The sequence below is a fragment of the Felis catus genome, chromosome E1 (assembly GCF_018350175.1).
Source record: "Felis catus isolate Fca126 chromosome E1, F.catus_Fca126_mat1.0, whole genome shotgun sequence".
Lineage (NCBI taxonomy): Eukaryota > Metazoa > Chordata > Mammalia > Carnivora > Felidae > Felis > Felis catus.
This window is the reverse complement of record NC_058381.1, coordinates 60,182,710-60,206,577: the sequence shown is the minus strand read 5'-3', so window position 1 is coordinate 60,206,577 and position 23,868 is coordinate 60,182,710. Positions and strand designations below refer to the sequence as shown.

The 23,868-nt window shown below is 58.0% G+C and overlaps 1 protein-coding gene across 8 annotated transcripts in view; it reads left to right on the top strand.

The window, feature by feature from the left end:
- Positions 1-23,868, top strand: part of SLC38A10 (solute carrier family 38 member 10) — a 44,567-nt gene that overhangs the window by 5,760 nt on the left and 14,939 nt on the right. For 7 of the 8 annotated variants that reach the window (XM_045045198.1, XM_045045199.1, XM_045045197.1 and 4 more), the window contains 8 exons: positions 3,867-3,912; positions 4,671-4,764; positions 4,981-5,124; positions 6,347-6,471; positions 9,269-9,371; positions 10,289-10,471; positions 14,289-14,400; positions 15,474-15,580. In XM_045045198.1, coding sequence (XP_044901133.1) covers positions 3,867-3,912; positions 4,671-4,764; positions 4,981-5,124; positions 6,347-6,471; positions 9,269-9,371; positions 10,289-10,471; positions 14,289-14,400; positions 15,474-15,580 — 914 coding nt within the window. The remainder of the gene's footprint in view (positions 1-3,866; positions 3,913-4,670; positions 4,765-4,980; positions 5,125-6,346; positions 6,472-9,268; positions 9,372-10,288; positions 10,472-14,288; positions 14,401-15,473; positions 15,581-23,868) is intronic. The other variant, XM_023244287.2, reaches the window with a different exon arrangement.

The following is a 23,868-nucleotide window of genomic DNA, read 5'->3' as shown; positions in this document are numbered from 1 at the left end:
CATCTGCAGGGTCCGCGTGTGGGCTTTTGGCGGCTCCACCTCGGGTTTCCTTCCAGTTCGTCGGCTTTGCGTCGGCACCAAGTCGCCAGCATCCGCTCTGACCTCAGAGCAGAAGGGGCGCCTCCTTCTCTCCTCCCCGAAGAGAGGCGTGCTCTCAGGCCATCGTCGTCGTCGGAGCCACCTGAGGAAGTGATAGTGACAGGTGAACGGACCGCGCCGGGATGAATCATGCTCCGGGGGATCCCTTCCCCCGCCTCTAGGGCCCTGGCCTCGGGGTCCCCTCTCTCCTCTCTGAGGGTCTGCATACGGTGGGGTTTCCCGAGAAGACGGCCCACGAGGTGCTTGGTTGTGCCCTGAAAGAGGACGTGTGACCCTAGACCCGGGAAGGCTGTGGGTTTGACAGCAGTCCGTCTGATTATTCTTAGAAAGTCCCCGAGAAGGCAAACCGATGTGGTGGCACATGAGAGGCCGAAAGGGAATCGGACAGTGGGCGCCCGTCTACGTGGCTGCCTGGGCCCTCCCCCTCTACATGCTTGGGGCGACTGCAGCTCCACTGCTAGAAGCAGAAGAGGCCCCAAACCACCACTGGTCTTCGGTTGTGGGTGGTGTCTTTCATTCAGCAAAGTGGCTCAGTTGGGTGAGCTCCCGCCTGCGGCCTCGGCCGCCTGGTGTCCAGCCTCGGGCCTGGCCCTGTCTCCCAGAAACAGAGATCCCGCCACTCAGAGAGGAGTCCTCGACAGGAGAAGAGTGTCTCTCGGACCCACACCTGGGCGGAGACCTACTGAAGGGTCTTTCTCTCCATCCTCCGCCTCCGGGAAGAGACGTGAGAGCTTGCGCCACGGCTGGAGAGGGTGGCCCTCGAGGAGGCGCCCCACATCCTGGTGCCACGGGGTCAGGATGGACCGTCTCTGTCAGCAGACCTCCTGGCCCCGGTGTGCATCGTCCACTGGGTCCGTGGGCGTCGGGCAGCCGTGGGGGACAGGGACGTGGACAGATGGCCTTCGGCCAGACCTGGAGACCTTGCAGGGCTGGGGCGGGGGCGAAGCTCAAACAAATAGGCCGTTTGAGGCACTAATGCTCCACGGCTGTTGGCGGGGGGGGGGGGGGGGCGCATACGGGCCGTTTTCAAGGGTATGTCTGCCTCGCCCAGACGTGAGTCTACGATGGTTTTGCAGTGTGGTGATCCCCCGCGGTGGTCACGTGCTGCCCCCTCCCTGTGACCTGTGTGCAGGTGGCTGCTGGACAGGGAGCTCGGCTGGCCGGGAACTAGAGCGCCGGCCGGTTTTTGCTCTTGTTACTTCTGTGTGTTTGTGGCGTTGGCTGCTCACGGGCCGTGTTGGCGAATCTCCTCCACTTCTTACCTCCTGCTTCCTCGCCCTGTGTAGCCTGCTTCACGTAGACTTTTCTAAACCTTGCCTTCAGAAGACAGACCTGCGGGCCAGTCCGCCTCCTCCAGTGGCCTCCGCCCCCGTGAGGCCACCCTGAGCCCGCACCCCGACCTGTGGCGTGTGGCCGGTGCTTCCGAGCTCTCAGTTGTGAGCACCAGATGCTTTGGTGCTGTGTCCGTGGTCTCGTCGTCCGACCTCCCGGGGGCCTGGTCAGCCTGCTGCCCGCTCCGGGGCCCGGGTGGGGCCTGCAGGGGGCCTGTCCGGCCAGTTTTCTCCCTGCCTGTCTTCAGATGTGTGACCCACACGTGTGGGTACGTGGCTTGGGCACGAGGGCTATAAAGCCAAGCCTCCTGATGCCCAGGGGTCTCTACACCCTCATTTATGCAACAAATGTTTTATCGTCCTCTGTGCAGGTGGCATTGGGGAATCAAATGCAGTCCGAGGCCCGGCTCTGGGGATGGCCGGGTTGCGGTCGCCGTCCTGTCTTGAACGGCACAGTTTGGTGCGCATCACCTCCTCTGCCCTGCTGATGCTGGGCGGTGGTCCAGAGGAGGCTTTGGACAGCTGGCGGAGAGAGCTCCCGCACTGAGCCCGGTGGTCTGAGAGCTCTGTGTCCGTGGCAGCCTCAGGGCCTTGGGCTCCTAGGAGGAGCCGCCACCCTGTCTCCCAGGGAAGGACTGGGAGAGCCTCCCGGCACCAGTCCTAGCTCCGCACGAGTGCACTGGTTAGGCTGGTACGGGGCCATGCCTACTGCTTGTCCCCATGAGGCCCGGCCTGTTAGCTGCAGAGTGCCCATCACCGGCGGGGGCGGGGTGAGGGGGGGAACGGCCTGGCTTAGCTCTGGTCCACACCCAGACCAGATGGGACTTGCTCAGAAACCCTCTTGTGGACGCCTGCCAGCCCAATGGGGCCGGTCTGGCGCTGTGGTTCCACCCTTGAGGGGCAGTCCTGCGCCCCCTCTGCCCTTCCAAGCACCGTGCCAGGCGGGAGGCTGGGGCTTGGGGGCTGCTGGGCATTTCTGTTTGAGACTCCGGGTTGGAGGTTGCTGAGAGATCTGCACTTGAAGTAGGGGCGGGGTAGGTAAGGAAAGGAGTGAGTGGGGAGGCCGGGAACTGGGATGGCCCGGTCAGGATGTCGTTCTGAGTGTCTGGGTGAAGAGGGTCACCTCCCACCGTGCTCCTCTGCTTCCTAGAGTACCTTCCATTTTCTTGCTGTCCAGGCTGCGGGCGCGTCCTGGAATTTTTTCTGGCAGCTGCTCTGAGCATTTGGAGTATGCTGTAGACATTCCACCTCCTTGTGCAGAAGGAGAAGGACTGGGAGGGCCAGGAACGGGGCCACCTCTGCGGGGCACTGAGTTCCGGGTCACGTCCAGGGCTGTGCTGCCTGCCGGCCGTCCTTGGGGGCCTTGGAGCACCTCCCTTTGGTGACAGCAGACCTTCAGCTACTGGCTGCCGTCTGGAGTCCTTCGTTCGTGAAGGCCTCAGCTTGGCCTTGAGTCTCCGGCGGGGAGTCGACAAACCAGGGAGGCCCGCTCGTCGTAGCTTGTGTCGCCTGTGCCAAGCTCCCTTGCTCTTGGCAGCCCTGTGCCTCTTCCGAAGTCATTTTTTTAAAAGGGACGAGTGCTGTTTGGACTCATTGACACCAACTGGCCTGCATGTTTCCTGCTCTCTGAGTCCCTCGGAGCAGGAAGCTGGGCTGTGCGCTCACACCCCCTCTCCGGTTGCCCCTAGGGGATGGGGACTTGCCTGGGCGGCGGGGGATGCGGGGTTCCCGGACCGCTGTTCAGTCCTGGGAAGGGCCTTGTGGAGCCAGCTCTTAACCTCTCGTCGGCTCAAAGCCATTCTGTTGCCAAGAAGGAAGGACAGGCAACTCCCCTCCACCGTGGGACACGCTGTTCACCATCCTGAAAAGGGGCAGGCCTGAGACCTCTTGTCCCCTCCCACCCAAAGTGCCCCACCAGAAAGGATTCTCAGAGTTTTCTTCTGAAATCACAGAGAGTGAACATAAGAGCCCTGAACCAGGTCCCTTTGGCGTGAGCCTGGAGAACCGGCGCCCTGGGGTGACGGGGAAGCGGGGTCGCCTGGCACTGTCCGCCCTGTCCCCGCCCTTCCCCCGCCCGTGTGCACCTGCAGCCTCGGGTCCGGGCCGGCCTCCTTCAGGGCTGCGTGTGGGAGACTGCCACTTTGCAGGGACAGCTTTCCTTTCCTTTGTTTTGTTTTGTTTTGTTTTGTTTTGTTTTGAATGAGAAAAGTCAACTGCCTGTGTCTTTCCTTTGCTTTGTTCTTTTTCCTGTGCTGTCCTTGATGGTAGACCGGAAGCAGCACGGACCCAAAATCCTAGCACGCTCTCCTCACACCCGTGAAACTCCAGACCGTGGGTCCTTGTCACGTGGCCGTCCTCACCTCGTTTTTAGAGGCGCTTTTGGTGGCGCGCTTTTCGTGTTCTTGGCCGGGAGCTGACTCTCTGTTTCCGCCCTAGCGCTGCACGCCTACGGGAAAGCCGGGAAGATGCTGGTGGAGACCAGGTAGGTGGAGCGGCCTCGCCGACCTGACGCCCGCTGCCCTCCGTCGCCCGTGCTGAGAAGCCGGGGACGGCTGCTGCGTGAGCCACGTGCCTCAGACGTGCGTTGGTTTAGAAGGCTACCCTGTTCTGAGGTGTCGCTTACTAATGAGTTGAGAGTTCAAGTTAGTGTTCTCTTAAAATGATTAGAGTCGAGGGTGAAAGTCTTACTTAAGCCTCAGGACCGGACAGCTCAGAACACAGAGCACAGCGGCGCTCGCTTAGCTGGGGCCCCTTCCTCGGCACCCCTCCCGAAGCCCCTGCGCCCCCAGCCCCGCACGCTGTCGCCTCAAGGCGGCATCAGATTGGAAATGTCCTATCTTTCTCCCTTTGGAGTGAAGTTTTGTGAGAAGAAAAAGTTGCCGGGAAATTGCCCCTTTAGACTTCTAAATCAGGGAATCGTGAACGCGGAAGAACGAGTCTCTTTGAAAGCAGTCGATTGTTCTTTTAACTTGAGTAGCATCGCGGGGCGTTTTGGTAGCTCCGGAAAGTGTGTGCAGCCCCCCGTGGGGAGAGAAGTTTAGTTGCTCGGTGTTCGTCGCGTGGGATAGAGCGCACTGCGCCCCCCAGCCCCGCAGACCGGTGAACGCTGGGCACCGCATCTCCCATGGGGCCCGGCTCCGGGCGGTCGCCGGCCAGCCGTGATCGGCGGGGACTCCCGGGGCTCGACCCCTGGCCTCCTGCTAGGATGGTGCCCTCTCAACCCCACCGCGTTCTCCGCAGCATGATCGGGCTGATGCTGGGGACCTGCATGGCCTTCTACGTTGTGATTGGCGACTTGGGGTCCAACTTCTTTGCTCGGCTGTTCGGGTTTCAGGTAAGACACGCCCGGGCCCGGTACCCTGGAGGTACCCTGGAGGGTCCGTGGCCGCTCCTGTGGCGGTTCCGCGTGGCGCCCCCGTGGGGCCGCTGCTCAGCCCCGTGCGGACGGGAGGGCAGGCGGGATGGGCCAGGGTTGGTTCCAGGCTCGCAGGTTCGTGACGCTGGGGGTCCCCCGGGGCGAGGCCTTCCCGGCATGCTCGGCTCCCCCCAGGTGACCGGCACCTTCCGCGTGTTCCTGCTCTTTGCGGTGTCCCTGTGCATCGTGCTCCCACTCAGCCTGCAGAGGAACATGATGGCCTCCATCCAGTCCTTCAGCGCCATGGCCCTCATCTTCTACACCGTGTTCATGTTCGTGGTGAGTGGAGGCCGCCCGAGGCTCCGGGCTGGCCCCCCGCCGCCTTCTGGGGACGACGGGAACGTGGTTGGCAGCCGGGAGGTGTTGGAGTTATCCTCGTGAGCCCCGGTGGGGCACACGGGCCGCCTGGCCTCGGGGGCCATCGACGGCGGGGGAGGGGAGTCTTCCAGGGCGGGGGGGCGCGGCCGACTCCCCAGGAGACAAAGTGTAGATGCTTCTCGTTTTACGGAAAGACACTTTCTGTGTAGCTGGGGATCGGGAGTCTTGGCGCCAGTGTTTAGTCACGAGGGGCAAGTTGTTTTCTCGATGAACGTGTACAGCCGGCCAGCTCTGGGGGGTCCGGTGTGGAGCTCACGCCTAGAATGCTCCTTTCCTATGAGTGCCCGGAGGCCCCTGGGAGCCGAGCCCCAGACCTGCCCGTTCACAGCGAAGGTCAGAAGCGCCCGCTCCTGAGTGAACGGGGTGGAAATACTGCAGTGGGTTTTCCTCGGGACTCCGAGCGCTGGGGGGGGGGGGGGGGGGTGCGGCCAGTGCGGTGATGGTCGCCCCTGCTCTCCAGACAGCCCTGTCCTCTATGTGTTTGTCTTTTATTCTTTTTTAAAATTTGTTTATTTGAGAGAGAGAGAGAACAAGCGGGGGAGGGACAGAGAGGGAAAGAGAAAGAATCTCAAGCAGGTTCCGTGCTGTCAGCACAGAGCCCAATATGGGGTTCAAACTCATGAACCCCTGAGACCACGACCTGAGCCGAAATCAAGAGTCAAACACTTGACTGACTGAGCCACCCAGGAGCCCCAGGTTTGTTTGGGTCGGGGGTGGCACTCGGCTGCCTCAGTTGGTGGAACGTGCGGCTCTCGATCTCCGGGTTGTGAGTTCGAGCCCCGTGTTGGGTGTAGGACTTACTTTAAAAACAAACAAACAAAAAAAAAAAGGAGGGACCTGCCCAGTTTGCGGGGACCATCTGGGCCTCGCCGTGTCCTGTCTGTGCCGAGTCCCCAGTGCAGGCAGCCGCCCGGAGGCCCAGGAGGATCCTGCAGCGAGAGCTCCTGGTGGCTGCGTGCGTCTAGCCCGTGGCCCAGCGGGGGGCAGCGGGCTGGGAACCCCGGGCCCCGGCCGGCAGTGTCAGCTCTTGCTGCAGGGGAGCACGTGGCCGAGGCCCCGGGGGTCCCGGGGCCCGTCCCGGTCGTCCGTGTGTCCTGAGCCCTCCCTTCTTGTCCTCGTGCAGATCGTGCTGTCCTCCCTCAAGCACGGCCTGTTCGGCGGGCAGTGGCTGCAGCGGGTCAGCTACGTGCGCTGGGAGGGCGTCTTCCGCTGTATCCCCATCTTCGGCATGTCCTTCGCCTGCCAGTCGTAAGTGCCGTCCGCTCCCAAGGGGCCCCAGGCGCCAGCGTGTTTCGTGGGGCGGGGGTCCGATGCAGGAAGTGGGCGTCGTCTGCTCTCTGTAATCGGTGACGCGGGCCACCAGCTTGTAATGCCTCGTTTCGCTGTGACTTGTCCCCCCTCCAAGTTGAGGGAGAGAGCTGTGTGTATTTTTATCGAGAGGGAACTCGACTTCATTCCTGAGACGTGCTGCTGGCAGCACTGGGGACAGTGCCCAGTTCGCCACCCCCCTCCCCGAAGAGTTGGCTGTGGGCAACACAGAACAGCCCAAAACCATCTGATTCACACAGTCCCAAGCATTTTGCCAAAACTGAGCTGTTCGTGTGAGAATATTTAAAAGGAAATTGCACAAACATTGACTTCCGACTGCCGCCGGGGCGCCTTCGGAGGGGTGTGCGCGTGCGCGAGCGTGCTTTCTCTCTGGCACGCGGGGCTCTGTGAATGCAGATCAGGCGATTTCCAGAATTCCAGCAGCATTACCGTCCTCCCCGGATGACAAGAGCCAGTGATTCATGCCCGGTCGGAACGGTAACCCGCTCGAAAGAGAGGCGTAAATCCGGCACGGACGGGAAAAGACCATCAGTGCACGGGTGGGGGGGCGGGGGTGGGGGGCTGGCGGAGCAGCCCCCCACCCCCACCCCCCCGTAGCTCCGCTGGGCATGTATTGTGCCAATCGTAAACTAACGTGGCAGATAGATTTGCTCGTGCTGCTGTGTTTACACCCACATGCGGGATCCAAATCGTCACTTCCCGCTTGCTGTCTCTCTTGGCAGCTCGGTTTCCCACCAGAACGTGCTCCACTCTTGCTGTTTAATGTCCCCATTATAATCGGTGACAGAAGTTACGTTCTCTTACCGCGTACCTAGTTACCGGTTGTCCTTTTTGTCTGTGAGTTTGCTTTTTAAAAAATAAACCCGTGGTTGGGCTTTTTGGTGATGGCCACGTAGCAGCCGGCGCACATCCTTTGGGTTTGGTTCTTAGGTCAGATTATAGGTTCTGGAAGGGTTGTGGGCCCCCATCTTGTTCTGCTGCTTGCAGAGGGCGGCGGCCTGTAGATACGCCCACATTCTCCGCAGTGAGCGGCTGTTGGGGGGCGGGGGGGTCCATGGCGCTTTTAGAGCTCGGCGTGACCAATCTGCCGACGTCCCCATCCTTAATAACACGCGCATCTGCCAAGGGCAGAGATAGAGCTCTCCCCTCTCACTGCGTCTGTGCACCAGAGCGCGTGCAGGACGGGGGCCCCTGCCCGCCATTGCCAGGTGACCGCTAGGGGACCACCAGGCCCTTGCTGTGTGACTCGTCTCCTTATTGCAGGGACGGGCCAGGTCTGTGCTTGGCCCTTGCTGTCTGGCCCTTTCTGGTCTTACTTCACAGTAATGAGTACTTGGTGCAGCACCACTAGGCTCCGGGGCCCGGAGAAGCAGCCGAGAGAACACTGAGCACAGAGAGGCCCGGTGCCCGTGGAGGCCGCTTGGCGGGGCGGGCGGTCTCGGTGCTCTGTGGAGGGCCGAGGTGGGGCGCCGTGGGTGTCTGTGGCTCCCACTGCCAGGGGCTTCTGGGGCACAGGCGGGATCAGAGGGGGCCACCGCCTTGGCCTTCCCACACCTGCTGGTGCCCACGTGCCGGGCACAAGCCCCTCCGCACAGTCCCTGCAGCTCCTGGTGTGTGCCGGGGGCCGCGGAAGGGAGGTCCCCGTCCGGGGGTCTGACCCCGCTCCCCCGAGTCAGCACTCGCCCGCTCGGCGCCGAGACGTTTGTGTGGTGGCCCCCGCGTGTCCTCTGCCATGTGGGTGGGCTGCACGGCACGTGCAGCCGGGCGGAGGGGAAGGCGGCTGTACAGCGTGCCCCTGCCCACCGTGGGTGCCCTGACGGGACGGTGCACTCCAGCCGGGCCTTCCCGCTGGTTTCCGCTGGCTTTTCGGTGACGTTTCCTCTCGCTTTCTTGAAGGTGGTTTGGGGGGTTGGCTCCACTGACGGTTCTGCTTGTCCATTCATTGGCGACGATCTTCTGTGTCCCGACGCACCCCTGCCAGCTGGCATCCTGCATTCGTGACCGCTGGCCGTGGCCCCCTTGCCCCCATCCTTACGCCACAGTGCATGGGATGGAGGGTGGCCGCCTCTCCGTCATTCACCCCCAGGACAGTTCCATCCCTGCCGCCTTGTCTGGACGCCCCCCCCCCCCCGCCCTGCAGCCTCCCCTCCTGGGGCCACACACAGACCTCCCTGGCACCCCCCCCCCCCACCGCCTCTCCCCACCTGCTTCCCTCAGTGACTCTCTGTTCGCACGGAGCCCGGACGAGTCCCCCTCACACCCAGCAGCTCTGCTCTCCTGGCCCTTGGACCGGCTCCGGTCACCGGCACTGAGGCGAGGGCAGGCGGCCCGGCCCCGCTTATGTTTGTTTAACTTTCTGTTCTTTTGACGGCAGTGCCCTGAACCGCTTCCTGCTTCCCCTGCGGGCGCGTGCTCTCCAGCGCAGCCCAGCACTCCGCACAGGGGCCACACTCCTGCTCCAGCAGGACAGATGGCCTTTCGTCCTGTGGCACTTGTGAAATGTTTACAGAGAGCTCGTTGGCGGTGGGGGGGGGGCGCTCCGGGTGCAAGTGTCTGCAGTCCGCCGTCCAAACCGTGGTCAGCCGCGGCCCCGACTTACTGTGGTGGCGGGTGCGGTTGGAAGGTGCCGGAGACTCGACCTCGGACCTGGGAACTAGGGAGCCACGGGGCGTGTCTCTCTGGAATCTGCTTGTTGAAGTGGCTTGCGTTTATACAGCCAGGTTCTGCCCACCTACGACAGCCTGGACGAGCCGTCGGTGAAAACCATGAGCTCTATATTCGCCTCCTCCCTCAACGTGGTCACCACCTTCTACGTCACGGTAGGAGCCCTTTCGCGCCCTCTCCCGTCTCCCACGTCAGGAACGGACTTGGCTCTCGGCCCCTTCCCCCCCATCCCCCCGTCCCCCCCACCCGCCACCAGGCTTGCCCTTTGTTCCTTTCCCACCCAGTGCCCGGTGGCCACGGGACAGACCCCCTCAGCTCGGCTCCACGGCCACCCGCGAGGCCGCTCTGCCCTGGGCGGCGCTGCCGTCGCTCCTGTTCCGGGGGGCTTTGGGCACGGACCGTTCCCAGGTCGCACTGGCTGGGAGGCTCCTTCGACTTCTCCGAGACCGTTGCCAGTCAGCTGTGGAAGGGGGCGTGTCTGTTAACAGAAACTAGAAAGCGTAAGATCGCGGAGGAAGAAAATAACCTCCGGTTCCAGCCCCCAGGTGCCGTTACAGTTGACATTTTGGTGGATTTTTTTCCACACTTCCTAGTGTTCCCATTTGTTCTGGTTTTCGCATCGCACACAAAATCATCGCTGTGCCGAGATCCCAGCTCGTTTCCCCGAGCCTCGCGGCCTCTGCGTCGTGTCGGTTTCTGCGGATGGTCCACACGGATTGTCGTCCACGCGGTGTCCGTCCTCGGGCGAGCACGGTGTGCCCCACGGCTCCCGGGTTTGGGTTTTGCGCCAGATGAACACCGGCCGCCGTGCGGGGCCTGCGGGGCGTCCGGAGGCTTCCTTCCGCTGGGGCGGCTCCGCTTCCCCGGTGCCTGCTGTCCCCGCGGGAAGCTCCCGGAGCCTCGGCAGAATTGAGCCTTCCGGTCGCGGGGCGGGGGCGGGGGGGCGGTTTGCGAGCCAGAGTCCGACGTGCGCCGTGGGCTTGCCGGAGCTGCTTGTGCAGGGGCCCGTGGCCGCCTCCGGGGGTGGGGAGCACGGCCCCACCGCCCGCCCTCCGCTGCTGTCCTCCCACAGGTGGGCTTCTTCGGCTACGTGAGCTTCACCGAGGCCACCGCGGGCAACGTGCTGATGCACTTTCCCTCCAACCTGGTGACGGAGATGATGCGCGTGGGCTTCATGATGTCGGTGGCCGTGGGCTTCCCCATGATGATCCTGCCGTGCCGACAGGCCTTGAACACACTGCTCTTCGAGCAGCAGGTGAGGCTCTCGAGGCCCTTCGGACCGCACTTGGCCGGGGAAATGCTTTCCTGGTCTGAATCGTGTTCTCTTTTGTTGGCTCTTGGTGGGTCTTTTCTTTTCTGGGTGGTGGTAGGGGGAGCTTTTCCTAGTTGAAAATGGAAAAGCTTTGGGACACCCGGGTGGGTCAGGTGGTTGAGCGTCTGACCCTCGATTTCAGCTTGGGCCATGGTCCCAGGTCATGGCATCGAGCCCTGCATTGGGCTCCACGCTGAGCGTGGAACCTGCTAGAGATTCCCTCCCTCCTTCCCTCCTTCCCTCCCTCCCTCTCTCTCTCTCTCCCTCCCCACCCCCTCCCTCCCCCCAGCTCATGTATTTGCACGTGTGCCTGCTCTCTCTCTCAAAAAAAATTAAATTAAAAAAATGGAAAAGCTTTGATTAAAGTGAAATCTTTTATAGGGACTTATCTTAATTAAAAAATAATTTTTTATATATTTTATATGTTTATTTTGAGAGGGAGGCACACGCGTGCACAGGAGAGGGGCAGAGAGAGCAGGAGAAAGAATCCTATGCAGGCGTGTGCTGTGAGCACCGAGCCCGACCAGGGCTCTATCCTGCGAACTGTGAGATCGTGACCTGAGCTGAAATCAAGAGTCAGCACTCAACTAACTGAGCCACTAGGCACCTCGGAATTTCTTTAATGTTTATTCTTTTTTTTTTTTTAATTAAAAAAACCAATTTTTAGGTTTACTTATTTTGAGAGAGCACAAGCAGGGCAGGGGCAGAGAGAGCAGGGAACAGAGGATCCAAAGCAGGCTCTGTGCTGGCAGCAGAAAGCCCGATGTGGGGCTTAAACCCACGAACCATGACATCATGACCTGAGCCAAAGTCAGACACTTAACCGACTGAGCCACCCAGGCACCCCAAATGTTTATTCATTTTTGAGAGAGAGCGTGAGTGGGGTAGGAGCAGAGAGAGAGGGAGACACAGAATCTGAAGCAGGCTCTGGGCTCCAAGCTGTCAGCACAGAGCCTGATGTGGGGCTCAAACCCACCAACCGGGAGATCATGACCTGAGCCGAAGTTGGACGCTCAAACGACTGAGCGACCAGGCATCTTGGGATTATTATTATTATTATTACTTTTTTAAGCCAACTTTGGAGAGAAGAGCTGGAACGAAGGGGTCTGTTCACGTGGGGCGCGTGGAGAGTGTCTGGGCAGCGAAGGCCCGCTCCCGTGACTATACGGTCCCCTGCTGTCATCCCCAAAACAGCGATGCAGCAGGAAACTGGGCCCTTGAAGCTGTGAAATGTGTGGGAACGTGGAAGAGCCACTTTGTGACGATGGCCAGGTCGGCACTGGGGTCGGCGCCCGGTGCTCTCCGTGCTGGCGGAACTTGAAGTTTCAGCAGTTTGACAGAAGCTTCCAGAAGAGGCTGAGTTTCGTTCACTTTCACGTGTGCACTCAGGGCCCTGCTTAGCCCTTTATGAGACATTTTCCCATGCATGGGTTGGAACTGGAAGTTTCTCTCGGCTCTGTGTTGCCAAGTCAAAAACAGAAGGTCTGTGTCACAGTTCGTGCCCCAAGTTGTGGGAGTCCCCGTCCTTCTCGGGAGCCCACAGCCTCGCGGCTTCTTTCGCAGCTTCTTTCCGCGGCCGTGTCTTGTGACTCTGGCCTGAGGTCCTTGAGTCCGGTCTGCGGTGTCAGCCAGGACTCCTGGTGGCTGCACGAGTTCCACGTGAACTGCTGAGGCCGCGGGGCAGGTGGGGAGTTTGGGGTCTTGAACTCCAGGAGACGGGGGGTCCAGTAGCCAGATTGGGTAGGTGGGCTGCCGGGGCCTCCAGAAGAGCTAGAGTGGGGCCTGCTGTCCACGTGGTTGGCATGCGCTCGAGGCGGCCACCCCCCAACCCCCCGCCCCCACCGGTGGTGCCACCAGAGACGGCACCTCGTGGCAGAGGCTGAGTCCTGAAGGACTGGCTGTCCTTCCACCTCCAGTTTGTCCCCCTCACCCCCCGTCGTTCGGGTACCTGGGCGCCAGGCATGGCATGACGTCGCACTTTGTCCCTTGGGGGTGGTGGCTGGGTCGGCTCCCCGCCCCACCTCTGCACTGTGAGTTGCTCGCGTCCATCTTTCACGGTCTGTTGCCAACACACGCTTAGTGTATGAGCGGCATTTGTGCCTCTGTATATAATGCATTTTTATCGCTTACGTTATTTTTTTTAACGTTTATTTTGAGAGAGAGACAGAGCATGAGCGGGAGAGGAGCAGAGAGAGAGGGAGACACAGAATCCGAAGCAGGCTCCAGGCTCCCAGCTGTCAGCACAGAGCCTGTTGCGGGGCTCGAATCCACGAGCAGTGAGATCATGACCTGAGCCAAAGTTGGACACTTAACCGGCTAAGCCAGCCAGGCACCCCAATTTTTATCGTTTAAGAAGTAAAATCCATAGTGGCATTAGAAGAAATAGTAAATCAAGGAAAAAAACTCAGGTGGCTGGGTGGCTCAGTCGGTTGAGCATCCCACTCTTGATTTCGGTTCAGGTCAGTATCCCAGGGTCGTGGGATCGAGCCCCACGTTGGGCTCCATGCTGAGCACAGACCCTGTTTGAGATTCTCTTTCTCCTTCTCACTGGCTTGTGCTCACGCCCCCCCCCCAAAATAAAGACAAATAAATAATTAAAAAGATTCTCTCTCTCCCTCTGCCCCTCCCCCCACTTGCATGTTCTCTCTCTCTCTCTCTAAAATAAAAAATTAAAATTTTAAAAATGAAGAAAGAGACTTCATCTGTGTCTCTCCGTCCTCCCACAGATGACGTGGCAAGTGTGTGTCTCTTTAGAGTCCTTCCCTGAGTGCACTCCGTCTGCGAGTGCGTGGCTCCAACGTGTCCCCAAGCACCTCCCCGCCCTTGCTCTGGGTCCCAGCTCTTGTGGGTGCTCCGGTCGTTGCGGGGCGTTCACGCGTGACCTCTCGGGGGTGACTCTGTCTCGACCTCCTCCGCACATGGAGCTTCCCCTTCCCCCCCTCATCTTGGAGTACCGGGTAGGTTTCTAGGCAGGAGTTCTCGGGTCCAGAGGGGTAGCCCTAACACTACCCCCCCGCCAGACCAGGTGCGAGCCGTCCTCCTAAGCCGCTCAGAAACTCGGGCTGCGGCCGTCCTAAGAAAGCCGCCTGCGTCAAGGTCTATTCTGGAAATCGGGTGCTTTGAACTTCTGGTTATGGAAGGTTCTGAGGCTCCCCCGGAGGGGTGTTTCCCAGCCCACGAACGGGAACCGCGGTCAGCCCCTCCTGTGTGCCCAGCGCTGCTCTGGTGCACGGGCCTTGGTTACGCTGCGCGGCGTCCTTTCCTTCCTCTCGGGCTGCGTGTCCAGCGCCTGGAAGGGACAGTGGGTGGCACCGGGTGGCACGAGGGTGTGCCGGGAGTGGGCGCCCCGGGGCTCCCGCTGCGCTCTGAGGCCATCAGCCGGTGTGCGCGGGGCTGGGGCTGGGCTCTGGTGTCCGTGCTGCTACCACGCGGCGCTGTTCTCCGTCTCTCCCGCGGGTTGCTCTAAAGGAAGACGGAAGGATCTGCCGCTCACGTGTCGAGAAACGGAGTTCTCCGCTTTCCCTTCCCCGCCGGACGTGAGGCGCAGCCTGTGCCTTCCTGGCGTCTCACCGGTTTGGGTTTCCGGTTCCCAGTCACGTTGCCGAGCCGGGCGGTGCCGCGTCTGGAGCGCGGCTGGCGGCCTCGTCCTCGCCCTCGCCCGTTGGCGGCACAAGGCAGGGCCCTGTGAGGGCGTCCTGGCTGGAGTGCGGGGAGGAGATCAGTCATCTTGAAACCTTTGTTTTTGTTTTCTTTCACCCAGCAGAAAGATGGCACCTTTACCGCTGGGGGGTACATGCCCCCTCTGCGGTTTAAAGCGCTCACCCTCTCTGTCGTCTTTGGAACCATGGTCGGTGGAATCATGATCCCAAACGGTGAGTGGGGGGGGGAGGCTGCTTCGGGGCCCGATCTCCTGCCGGCCCTCTGCCTGTCCCCCGTCCTCCTGCGTCCCTGTGTTACGCGTAGGGACCCTGGAGCCGTCCCTGCCTGGAGTCTCATTCAACCAGGACACCTCCCAGAGTCTCATGCCACCTCCCTGGTGTCCTAGAACAGTCTAGACACCCTCAGTGAATCTTTGGCACCCCAAGAAAAGCGTGGGACGAACGTCTCAGCGTCAGGGAACCACAAGCACATGCAGAAACCTGAGCACTTGAGCCCTGGGTGGAGACGGAGGTGCGGGGACGCGGGGCCGGTTTGTGAAAACGAGGGGCTATGGCAGCTCCTGTGCTCTTGACTCCCGGTTTTGATGACACATCACCGAGGGAGGACCCGAGCGGGGTCTGAGCTCTCAAACGCGTTCTCCCGGACACGCAGAGCTTCCTGCCATCAGATACCCGGCGGGGCCTGCGTGCGCTCCCCCCAGGTAACCGGCCAGGCGTCCGCACCCCACGCGTCCTGGCTTCCACACACGTCCGAGGACCCGTCCTGCTCCGTCTCTCGCCGAGCGGGGCGGAGGGGGTGGTGATTTAAGATGAGCCATCCGAGAAGCCCCTGCTGGACGCCCACGTGCTCTGGGAGGAATCAGGGTGGTGCGCTCGGGGCTCGCTTTGGGCCGGACCCTACGGGGAGACGCCCGCTCCTGCCTCGCCAAGGCCCACACGGTCGAGGGAGGGAGCCGCGTTGGCCCCATTTCACTGGCCAGGAACTGAGGTGCAGGGAGCATGGAGCTAGGCTGAGACTCCACGGCCGGGAAGGCGTGGCCTCTTGGCCTCTGGTTCTCCTGGGGCCGCCGGCCCCACGCCGTGCCCCCCTGTAGCCTCGGACGGCGTCCCCTTCACTGTGGCTGTGGGCACGGGAGGGGTGCCTCCGCTCCCACTCGTGTTCTGGAGGCGTGCGTGGAGGGGCCTCGTGGCAAGGGGCTTGATCGCCTGGGCCTGCCGAGAGCTTTCATTTGGTCCCTCGCCGGAGCCGCTGGCCCTCACCCCTCCCTGTTGCTTCCTGTTCACAGTGGAGACGATCCTGGGCCTCACGGGCGCCACGATGGGAAGCCTCATCTGCTTCATTTGTCCGGCTCTGATCCATAAGAAAATCCACAAGAACGCCCTTTCCTCCCAGGTGAGTGTGGCTCGGCCCCACGGGCTGGGTCTGGGCTCGGGGCGAGGCGGGGGGTCGTGCTGTCCCACGAGGGCTTCTCAGGAGGCGAGGTCCTTGGTCCGGATGGTGCAGGAGGCACAGGGTCAGGCCACACCGCTGCCATGCGGACGTGGGGAGGTTCCCGGGGGCCAGGTGTGTGTGTCGCGCACCAGCTTCCTCAGCCGAGGGCCGAATACTGAAGTGCTTTTGTGCGACCGTGTGTCTGGACGGTGAGTGGCGCTTCCGTGAGTGCGTGTGCGCTGCACGCTTCACACCCATCCCCCAGCTCCCCCCTTCCCCCCGCCCCCCGCCACGGCGCCCCCGCTGTCTCCCTGGACCGCGTGATGGGGTGCCCTCTGCTGCGTGGAGACAACTGTGACGACTGTGTGTGTGCCCGAGTGCTGGGATAGACTTGCCTCTTGCCAACCTGGTAGGGGCTTGCTGAGTTCTTCCCCCCCCGGTGTGGTTTGGTGACTGTTTCAGGAGTACCGTGTACTATGCATACAGCAGAGCCCCTAATTCTCTGCACACAGCCTGACCCTTTGCTAAGTGAACCCAGCCACAGAGCCACCGTCCATGGCAGGTTTAGAACATTCCAGCACTCGAAGGCTCCCTGGGGTGCCTCACAGTTTCCCCTCCAAAGGTTACTGCTCGTCTGTCTTCTGATCTCTTGGAAAAACTTCACCTGTCTTCGAGTTGGGGTAAATGGAGTCTAACAATGCGTGTTTGTGTACGTCTGGCCTCCTTACCCAAGCGTCACATCTGCGGCCAGCTGTGTCGCCGCGGGGTCGGGCAGCTTGCCTCTTCTTGCTGCGTGACATCACATGGTTCCCCCAGGGCAGACGGTGGGGCCCTCCACGAGACTCTTCTGTGATGTGCGTGCAGCACGTCGGTGATTCACTGAGGCAGGGGTAGCGGGTCCCGGGCTTAAGTCCCCCCAGCTTCGGCAGCTTTTGCCAAACTTCTGCCGGTTTTCCAAAAGTGGTCTTCTGGCCCCACATTAGAATTCCAGTTGCTTCTGCATCTGCTGTCCTGGTCACAGATGCTAGTCCTTCCGAGGGCTGTGCGGTGGCACCTCGTCTGGCTTTTAATTTGCAGTTCCCATGGGGCGTCTGCGTGGCTCAGTCAGTTGAGCGACCAACTTTGGCTCAGGTCACGATCTCACAGTTTGTGAGTTCGAGCTCCGCGTCGGGCTCTGTGCTGACAGCTCGGAGCCTGGAGCCTGCTTCGGATTCTGTGCCTCCCTCTCTTTCTGCCCCAACCCACTCGCATTCTGTCTCTCTCTCTCTCAAAAATAAGTAAACATCAAAAAAATTAAAAAACAAATTTGCAGTTCCCAGATGACTAGTGGTGTTGAGCCCCCTCACATGGGCATGTCCGCCGTGGGAGCCTCTGTGACTGCCTTTCACGTCTTGTCCCGTTTCAGCTAGTGGGTTGTTGGTCTTTCTTTTTATAAACAGTCTTTTTGTTTTTTAATTTTAAAAATTTAATTTAGTTTATTTATTTTAGAGAGAAAAAGAAAGAGTGGCACAAGGGACATAGGGGGAGAGAGAGAGAGAATCCCATGAAGGGCAGAGAGAGAGGGAGAGAGAGTGCAGAGCCGGAAGCAGGGCTCGAGCTCACGAACCGTGAGATCACGACCTGAGCTGAGGTTGGATGCTTAACCGACTGAGCCACCCAGGCGTGCTGTCTTTCTCTTAATGATTTTGTGGAAGTTCGTAGAAGATTCCGGATCTAAATCTTTTTTCAGAAATACCTACTGCCGATGTTTTCGCTCTTGGCGACCTTTCCACTTCCTTCATGATACCTTTTGACCAACAGCTGTTCTTCATTTTAGTGTACTTCAGTTTGTCACCCTTCTTTTGCTGGGTGCTTTTTATGTGCTGTTTTAGAAACGTTTGCCCACTGCAGGGTCCTACGGATAGCCTCCCGGGTTAGACTCTGGAAGCTTTTATCATTCACATTCAGATGCACACTCTGTCTGGAACGGATGGGGAGGTAGGGTGAGGGCTTCTAGCTGATTGCACCCTCTGTTTCCTCATTTTCGTTCTGTCTTCTTTGCCCACGGTTTCTCTTTAGATTTCCAGACCTTTGGGGTTCCCGGTAACCTTTTGTACTACTGTTTTCAAGCACGATCCCCTTGTGGTTGGAGAACATACGCTGAAGAACTTGAATTTCAGCGCTTTGACATTTCTGAGGCTTGTTTTGTGTCCCAGCACGTGGTCTTCTCCAGTGGATGCTCAGGGCCTGTGGGTGGTTAGACCGTTTACTAACTGCGATTTTCAGATCTTACATGGTCTTGCTCGTTTTTTGACCTCGTGTATCAGTTAGGGGAAAGATAGGACAAGTCAGGCTGTAATTGTAGGTTTGTTTATTTATCCTTTTAGGTGTATCAGTCTTTGCTCTTTATCTTGAAGCTATGTTATTAGGAGCATATCGTTTTAGGCTGGTTGTTTCTTGTTAAAACTAACCCTTTTTGGGGCGCCTGGGTGGCTTAGTCAGTTGAGCAACCAGCTTCAGCTCAGGTCATGATCTTGAGGTTCATGAGTTCGAGCCCCGCGTTGGGCTCTCTGCTGTCAGTGCAGAGCCTGCTTGGGATCCTCCGTCCCCCCTCTGTCTCTGCCCCTCCCCTGTTTGTGCTCTTAAAAATAAACAAACATTTAACATTTTTTTTTTTAAACCCAACTAACCCTTTTTCCTGTGAAATGTCTCTTTTTATCTTTGGGACTGCTTCTGTCCTTAAAGTTGGTCTTGTCTGATATAGCGTGACTAACTTGACTTTGCTTTGGATTAATATTTACACAGTATAGTTTTCTATCCTTTTTTGATCTCTCTATGCTTTTTATATTTGTGGTATGTCTTAGATAACAGCATGTAGTTGGCTTTTGTAGTGTTTTGTTTTTATCCAGTTTGTTAATAAGAGTATTTAAGATTAAAAAAAAGGGTAAGATTTTTTTTTTTTTTAACATTTATTTATCTTTGAGAGACAGAGAGAGACAGAGTATGAGCAGGGGAGGGGCAGAGAGGAAGGGAGACACAGAATCCGAAGCAGGCGCCAGGCTCCAAGCTGTCAGCACAGAGCCTGAGGCAGGGCTCGAACCTACAAACCATGAGATCATGACCTGAGCTGAAGTCGGATGCTTAACCGACTGAACTCAGGCACCCCAAGATTTTTTTATAGGGAATATAATTACTGATTTTGGGGGGATTAAAACTTCCGTCTTACTCTTTGTTTTTTATTCGTCCTATCTGTTCTTTTTTTGTTTGTTTCTTTCTTGCTGACTTTTGGATAAGTATTCATCTTTTTTTAAAATTTTTGTTTTTTAACGTTTTTATTTTATTTTTGAGACAGAGAGAGACAGAGCATGAACGGGGGAGGGTCAGAGAGAGAGAGAGACATAGAATCTGAAACAGGCTCCAGGCTCTGAGCTGTCAGCACAGAGTCCGACGTGGGGCTCGAACTCACAGACTGCGAGATCATGACCTGAGCCAAAGTCAGCCGCTTAACTGACTGAGCCACCCAGGCGCCCCTTAAGTATTCACCTTTTTATTTTTCTCTTAGCTGGAGTTGCACGTTTCTGTTCTAATGGTTATACAAGGCAGTTTAATATGGATCTTAGAGTTGGCTATAAATTATTTTTACCATTTCCCGGATAAGACCGTATCCCATGATATTTTGCCTCTGTTTATCTTCCTTTAGTCTTTGGTGCTGTTGTTTTTGTGTATTTTAGTTTTAAAACTTCTTTTTTTATGTGTATTTTAATTACATATATATTTTAAACATCACAAGATACCATTACTGTTTTAAGTTGTCAGTGTTATTTATATTGATCCTTTGCAGCCTCTTGGTTTTCTGTCACTTGGTCCTGTCTTCTGGTGTGCTTGGTAGTTTCTGTTTGAGAACTGGTAGAGATTCTGAAAGATGCTGCCTTCCAGCAGACAGAGGATGGGCAGGAGGCCTGTATTCAGTTGAGGTGAGTCTGTTTGTGGTTTGCCTCACTCCTAGGGCACAGCCCTTCCAGGGTCTCAGTTCAACGCCATCGCCCTCACACTGCTAAATTCTCTGCTTAGCTTTGATTTTCTTGGCAGGTGCTCCTTGCGCCTCTCTGCGTAGCTGGTAGCTGGCATGTGCCTTGGGGAGAACTGCACACGGGGTGTGGGTGCCCTTCTCCAAGGATGGTGGCGATTGAGTTCTGGATGCTGGAGCGCCCACACCCCTAGCCCCTGGTGCCTGCCTTGCATGCTGTGCCAGCTCCAGGCTGCTGCTCTCTTGCCTGGTGCTCAGTGCCACGGGTCGGGAGGAGCCGGGGCCTCTGTGCTGGCCTCCATCCTCACGGGCAGTCTCAGTGGCCCAGGTTGTCTGCCGCTATCTTCAACTCAGTGATTTTAGTGAGTTCTGGGAATTAACTAGCCCATGACTGCCAGATTGCACACGTTTTTTCCTTCATCGAGTCCCAGAGTTTTAGTCCCTCAGACTCTTATAAGGGAAAAAAGTCATTGTTAGAAAGGCCCACCTCTCAGTATGATTTTTAAAAATTCTTTTCCTCGGTTCTAGTACTGTCATGACTTCTTTTTTTTCCCCTTTGAATCTTTGATCATCTGTGTCTTATTTTGGGGTAAGAAGCGAAGCCGACTCATTAGCTGTCGCTCTGTCCCCGACGTGCCATGTTACTGCTCCCACGTGTGTAGATGCTTGCGTGTGCATGGGCCTCACGTGGGACTTGCATTCAAAGGTACCGCTGGTGGGGGTGCCTGCGTGGCTCAGTCAGTTAAGCCTCCCACTTCGGCTCAGGTCATGATCTCATGGTCTGTGAGTTTGAGCCCCATGTCGGGCTCTGTGCTGACAGCTCAGAGCCTGGAGCCTGCTTCGGATTCTGTGTCTCCTTCTCTTTCTGCCCTTCCGCCTCTCATGTGCGCGCGCACTCTCTATTTCTCAAAAATAAATAAACATTAAAAAATTTTTAAAAACAAAAAAAAAAGTACCTCTGGCCTGCCCTGTCGTGCAGCCGTCCACGCTGCTTGCTGCCATGGCCCGTGGTAGCGCAGGGGCCCCTGCACTGTGACGCATCGTTCTGGAGACTTTTTTTAAAATTTGGATCCAACTATTTTTTTTAAGGCGTATTTATTTTTAGTAATCCTACACCCAGTGTGGGGCTTGAACTCAACCACCCTGAGATCAAGAGTCACATGCCCACCCCCCTGGCCTCCTGACTGAGCCAGCTAGGCACCCTGCCCTGGAAACGTTTTAGTTCTGATCTCTTGTCCTCACTCTTATTAATGACATTTCTGGATGTGCTCGCCTGTGCATTTTCCATATGAATGTTCGAATTAGCCGATCTGACTCTTAACAAAACTAAATCCAGCTTTTTGGTTTTTGGTCGAGTTGGAATTCACTGAAACTGTAGGTTAATTTGGAAAGTGCCATCTTTCCGCTCTAGCTGATCTGCAGTGTGTACGGAGCAGCCTTCCTGGGCTTCCTAGGGTGTGGTGTCCTGTCCGCCTCTCCCAGGCTGTCCCGTGCGTCTGTGCCACCGGGATCTGCTTTTCTGCAAAAGCTCTTCTCCCTGCTTGTGTGTAGGGGCCTGTCTCCTTCACATGTCAGCTCTTTACCCACCGTACAGGGTCTCTGATAATCTCACCTCCTCCTTTCCAGGGGTTACGACTTCTCTTTCCTCGTGTGCGTGTCCTGCCCCTCTGGCCGTGGTGCTGGCAGTGGGAGGGGCTGGCAGTGGGAGGAGTGGCAGTGGGAGGGGCCTCCTCACTCAGCGGGGACAGCTCCTGGTCTTTAACCCATGAGCCTGGTGCTGTCTGTGGCTTCGTGCATGGAGAATTCCATACATTCACACACCTCTGCACATACACCTACATAAACACACACGGAATCGTGGCGGAGAAGCCCCTCTCTGTGCCTGCTTTACTGTGTTTTTTTAATTTTTTTAACATCTATATATTTAGTTAGTTTTGAGAGAGAAAGAGAGCAAGTAGGGGAGGGGCACAGAGAGAGGGAGACAGGATCCCAAGCAGGCTCCAGGCTCTGGGCTGTCAGCACAGAGCCTGATGTGCTGCTTGAACCCACGAACTGTGAGATCATGATAAATTTTTTTTTAATGTTTATTTATTTTTGAGAGAGAGGGAGAGAGAGACAGAGAGAGAGAGAGAGAGAGAGCCAGCAAGTAGGGGAGGGTATGGTTTTTTAAATCTAGAGAGCACATTGAATTGTATTAACCATTTGTGGAGAAGGTGGTTAAGTTTCTCCCTCTGACTTAGTGCCCTGGTGAGTTGTATCACAAGTCAGTTCTGGAGTGGACCATCTGACCGTGGCCTACCTTTCACCTGTTGCTGCCTTTTGTTTGCGTTTTATTTCTGAACATGTAGCTTTCACATGTTGAGGAAAACATCTCCCAAGGGACACACTTGGAAATGTGGCTGGAGGTCGGTGCGCATAGACCTGGGGCCCTGGGGGCACCTGCTTGGCTCCCGCCTCCTTTCTGTCCCAGGAGCTCCAGGTGCTGCTCCTGTCAAAGGCACAGACTGGGCATCAGGCCCAGGGTCCACTCTCCCCAGCCCACCTGAGTGCTCCTTGACACAACAGTGCTTGTCCCTGGACACCGGCCTGGACAGGAGCTGGACTGGGGGTGCGTGGGTGATGGGTGTGTCGGGGCGGGGCTGCAGAAAGTCCCAAAAGAAGGAGTGTCCTGAGAAACATTCTGGAAGGAGGAGCAAGGACTGTGCAAACACCATGAGCCCTTAGTGAATCGAAAAGGAACATTATCTGCCATAGTGCATTCATTCTTTATCTTGAGAATCAGAGACTACATTAGACTGTCTGTCCGGTCCTGACCTAGGTGGAGGGTTCTGGAATTGGCGCGCTGCGTCCTGGAAGCCAGCAGGGGGCTCAGGAGCCATGGGAGGGGCCCCCGGAAGAGAGCAGAGGTTCTGCGGGCGCCCAGGGCACGGCCTGTGCAGCTCACCGGTGCAGCCGTTCTCCGGGCGCCCAGCGGAAGCAGCTGACCCAGGCAGGGCCTGAAGGTTGGCTCTGTGCTCCTGGAAGGGCGCGAGTGAGTCAATGCACACCGAGTCTTGGATTCTAGTGAGTCACCCCACGTTGCCTGCTGACCTCGACCGGAGCCTGACACTGGAGACCCTCCGGCTGGGGTCTGTGGGCTGGGGCCGGAGTGCCGGTCAGACACTGGCCGTGCTGACCTGGAGACCAGAACCAGGGCGTGTGGCCGCAGGCTGGCCCGAGCCCGTCTCCAGGTGTGTGTTCATTGTTGAGGTGCACAATTTGAGCCTGTGTGTTGTTCACATAGGCTTCCGTGTGCGAAGCGAAAGGGAACCTTTTCTGTGCCCCTGGGTGCCTTTCTCTCTGAGTCCGGGACCTCAGCAGATCTGGAGGTTACAGGTCACGGCTTGAGGGGTGCTCCGGGACATCATGTCACGTGTGGCCCCCAGGCCAAGCCCCTGGTGTTGCCAAGCCTGGGCCAAGCCCTCAGAATGTCTTTTTTTTTTTTTTTTTTTTTTTTTATTTTTCTTTAATGTTTGTTTATTTTTGAAAGGGAGAGACAGAGTGCGAGTGGGCGAGGGGCAGAGAGAGAGGGAGGCACAGAATCCAAAGCAGGCTCCAGTCTCTGAGCTGTCAGCACAGAGCCGGATGCGGGGCTCGAACTCACAAACAGTGAGATCGATCAGACCTGAGCTGAAGTCAGACGCTTAACCAACTGAGCCACCCAGACGCCCCAAGCCCTCAGAATGTATTGTGTCTGTCTCCTCCTGGTGGTCCGGCAGGGGGACTGTGAAGTCAGAAGGCTGGTCCACTGGGCACACTTGTGAGCCTTATCCTGTTGGACGCACACAGGGCTAGACCCGGAAGGGGCTGGGCTTGGGGCTTCCGGGCTGAGGCTGAGGCTGAGCTCCAGGGACTGGAACTCCCTACTCCCATCTTAGGCCGTGCACCCCTACACCGCTGCTCCCTGTCTCTCCGCTCCTGGCCCGGATGGCACAGAGCTCGGCTCCTTCCTCCAGGAGCAGGGCCCCTTATCCGGGACTTTAGAGCACCCGCCATCATTCCTGTTTGCACATTCCGTATCCAGCCTCCAAAGGCCCCGGGAGCCCTGGGCCTCGTAGAGTTCCAGGCTGTGCTCGTGGGCCTGTGGTCAGCACGTACTTGTCACGGCTGCCTCGGGGGACTTGGGCGGCACCTGTGCCCTTTCCCAGTGCCCGGCCCACCTGGGGCGCCCGGCACCGTCGTGTGGCCGTGTTCCTGCTCCTTC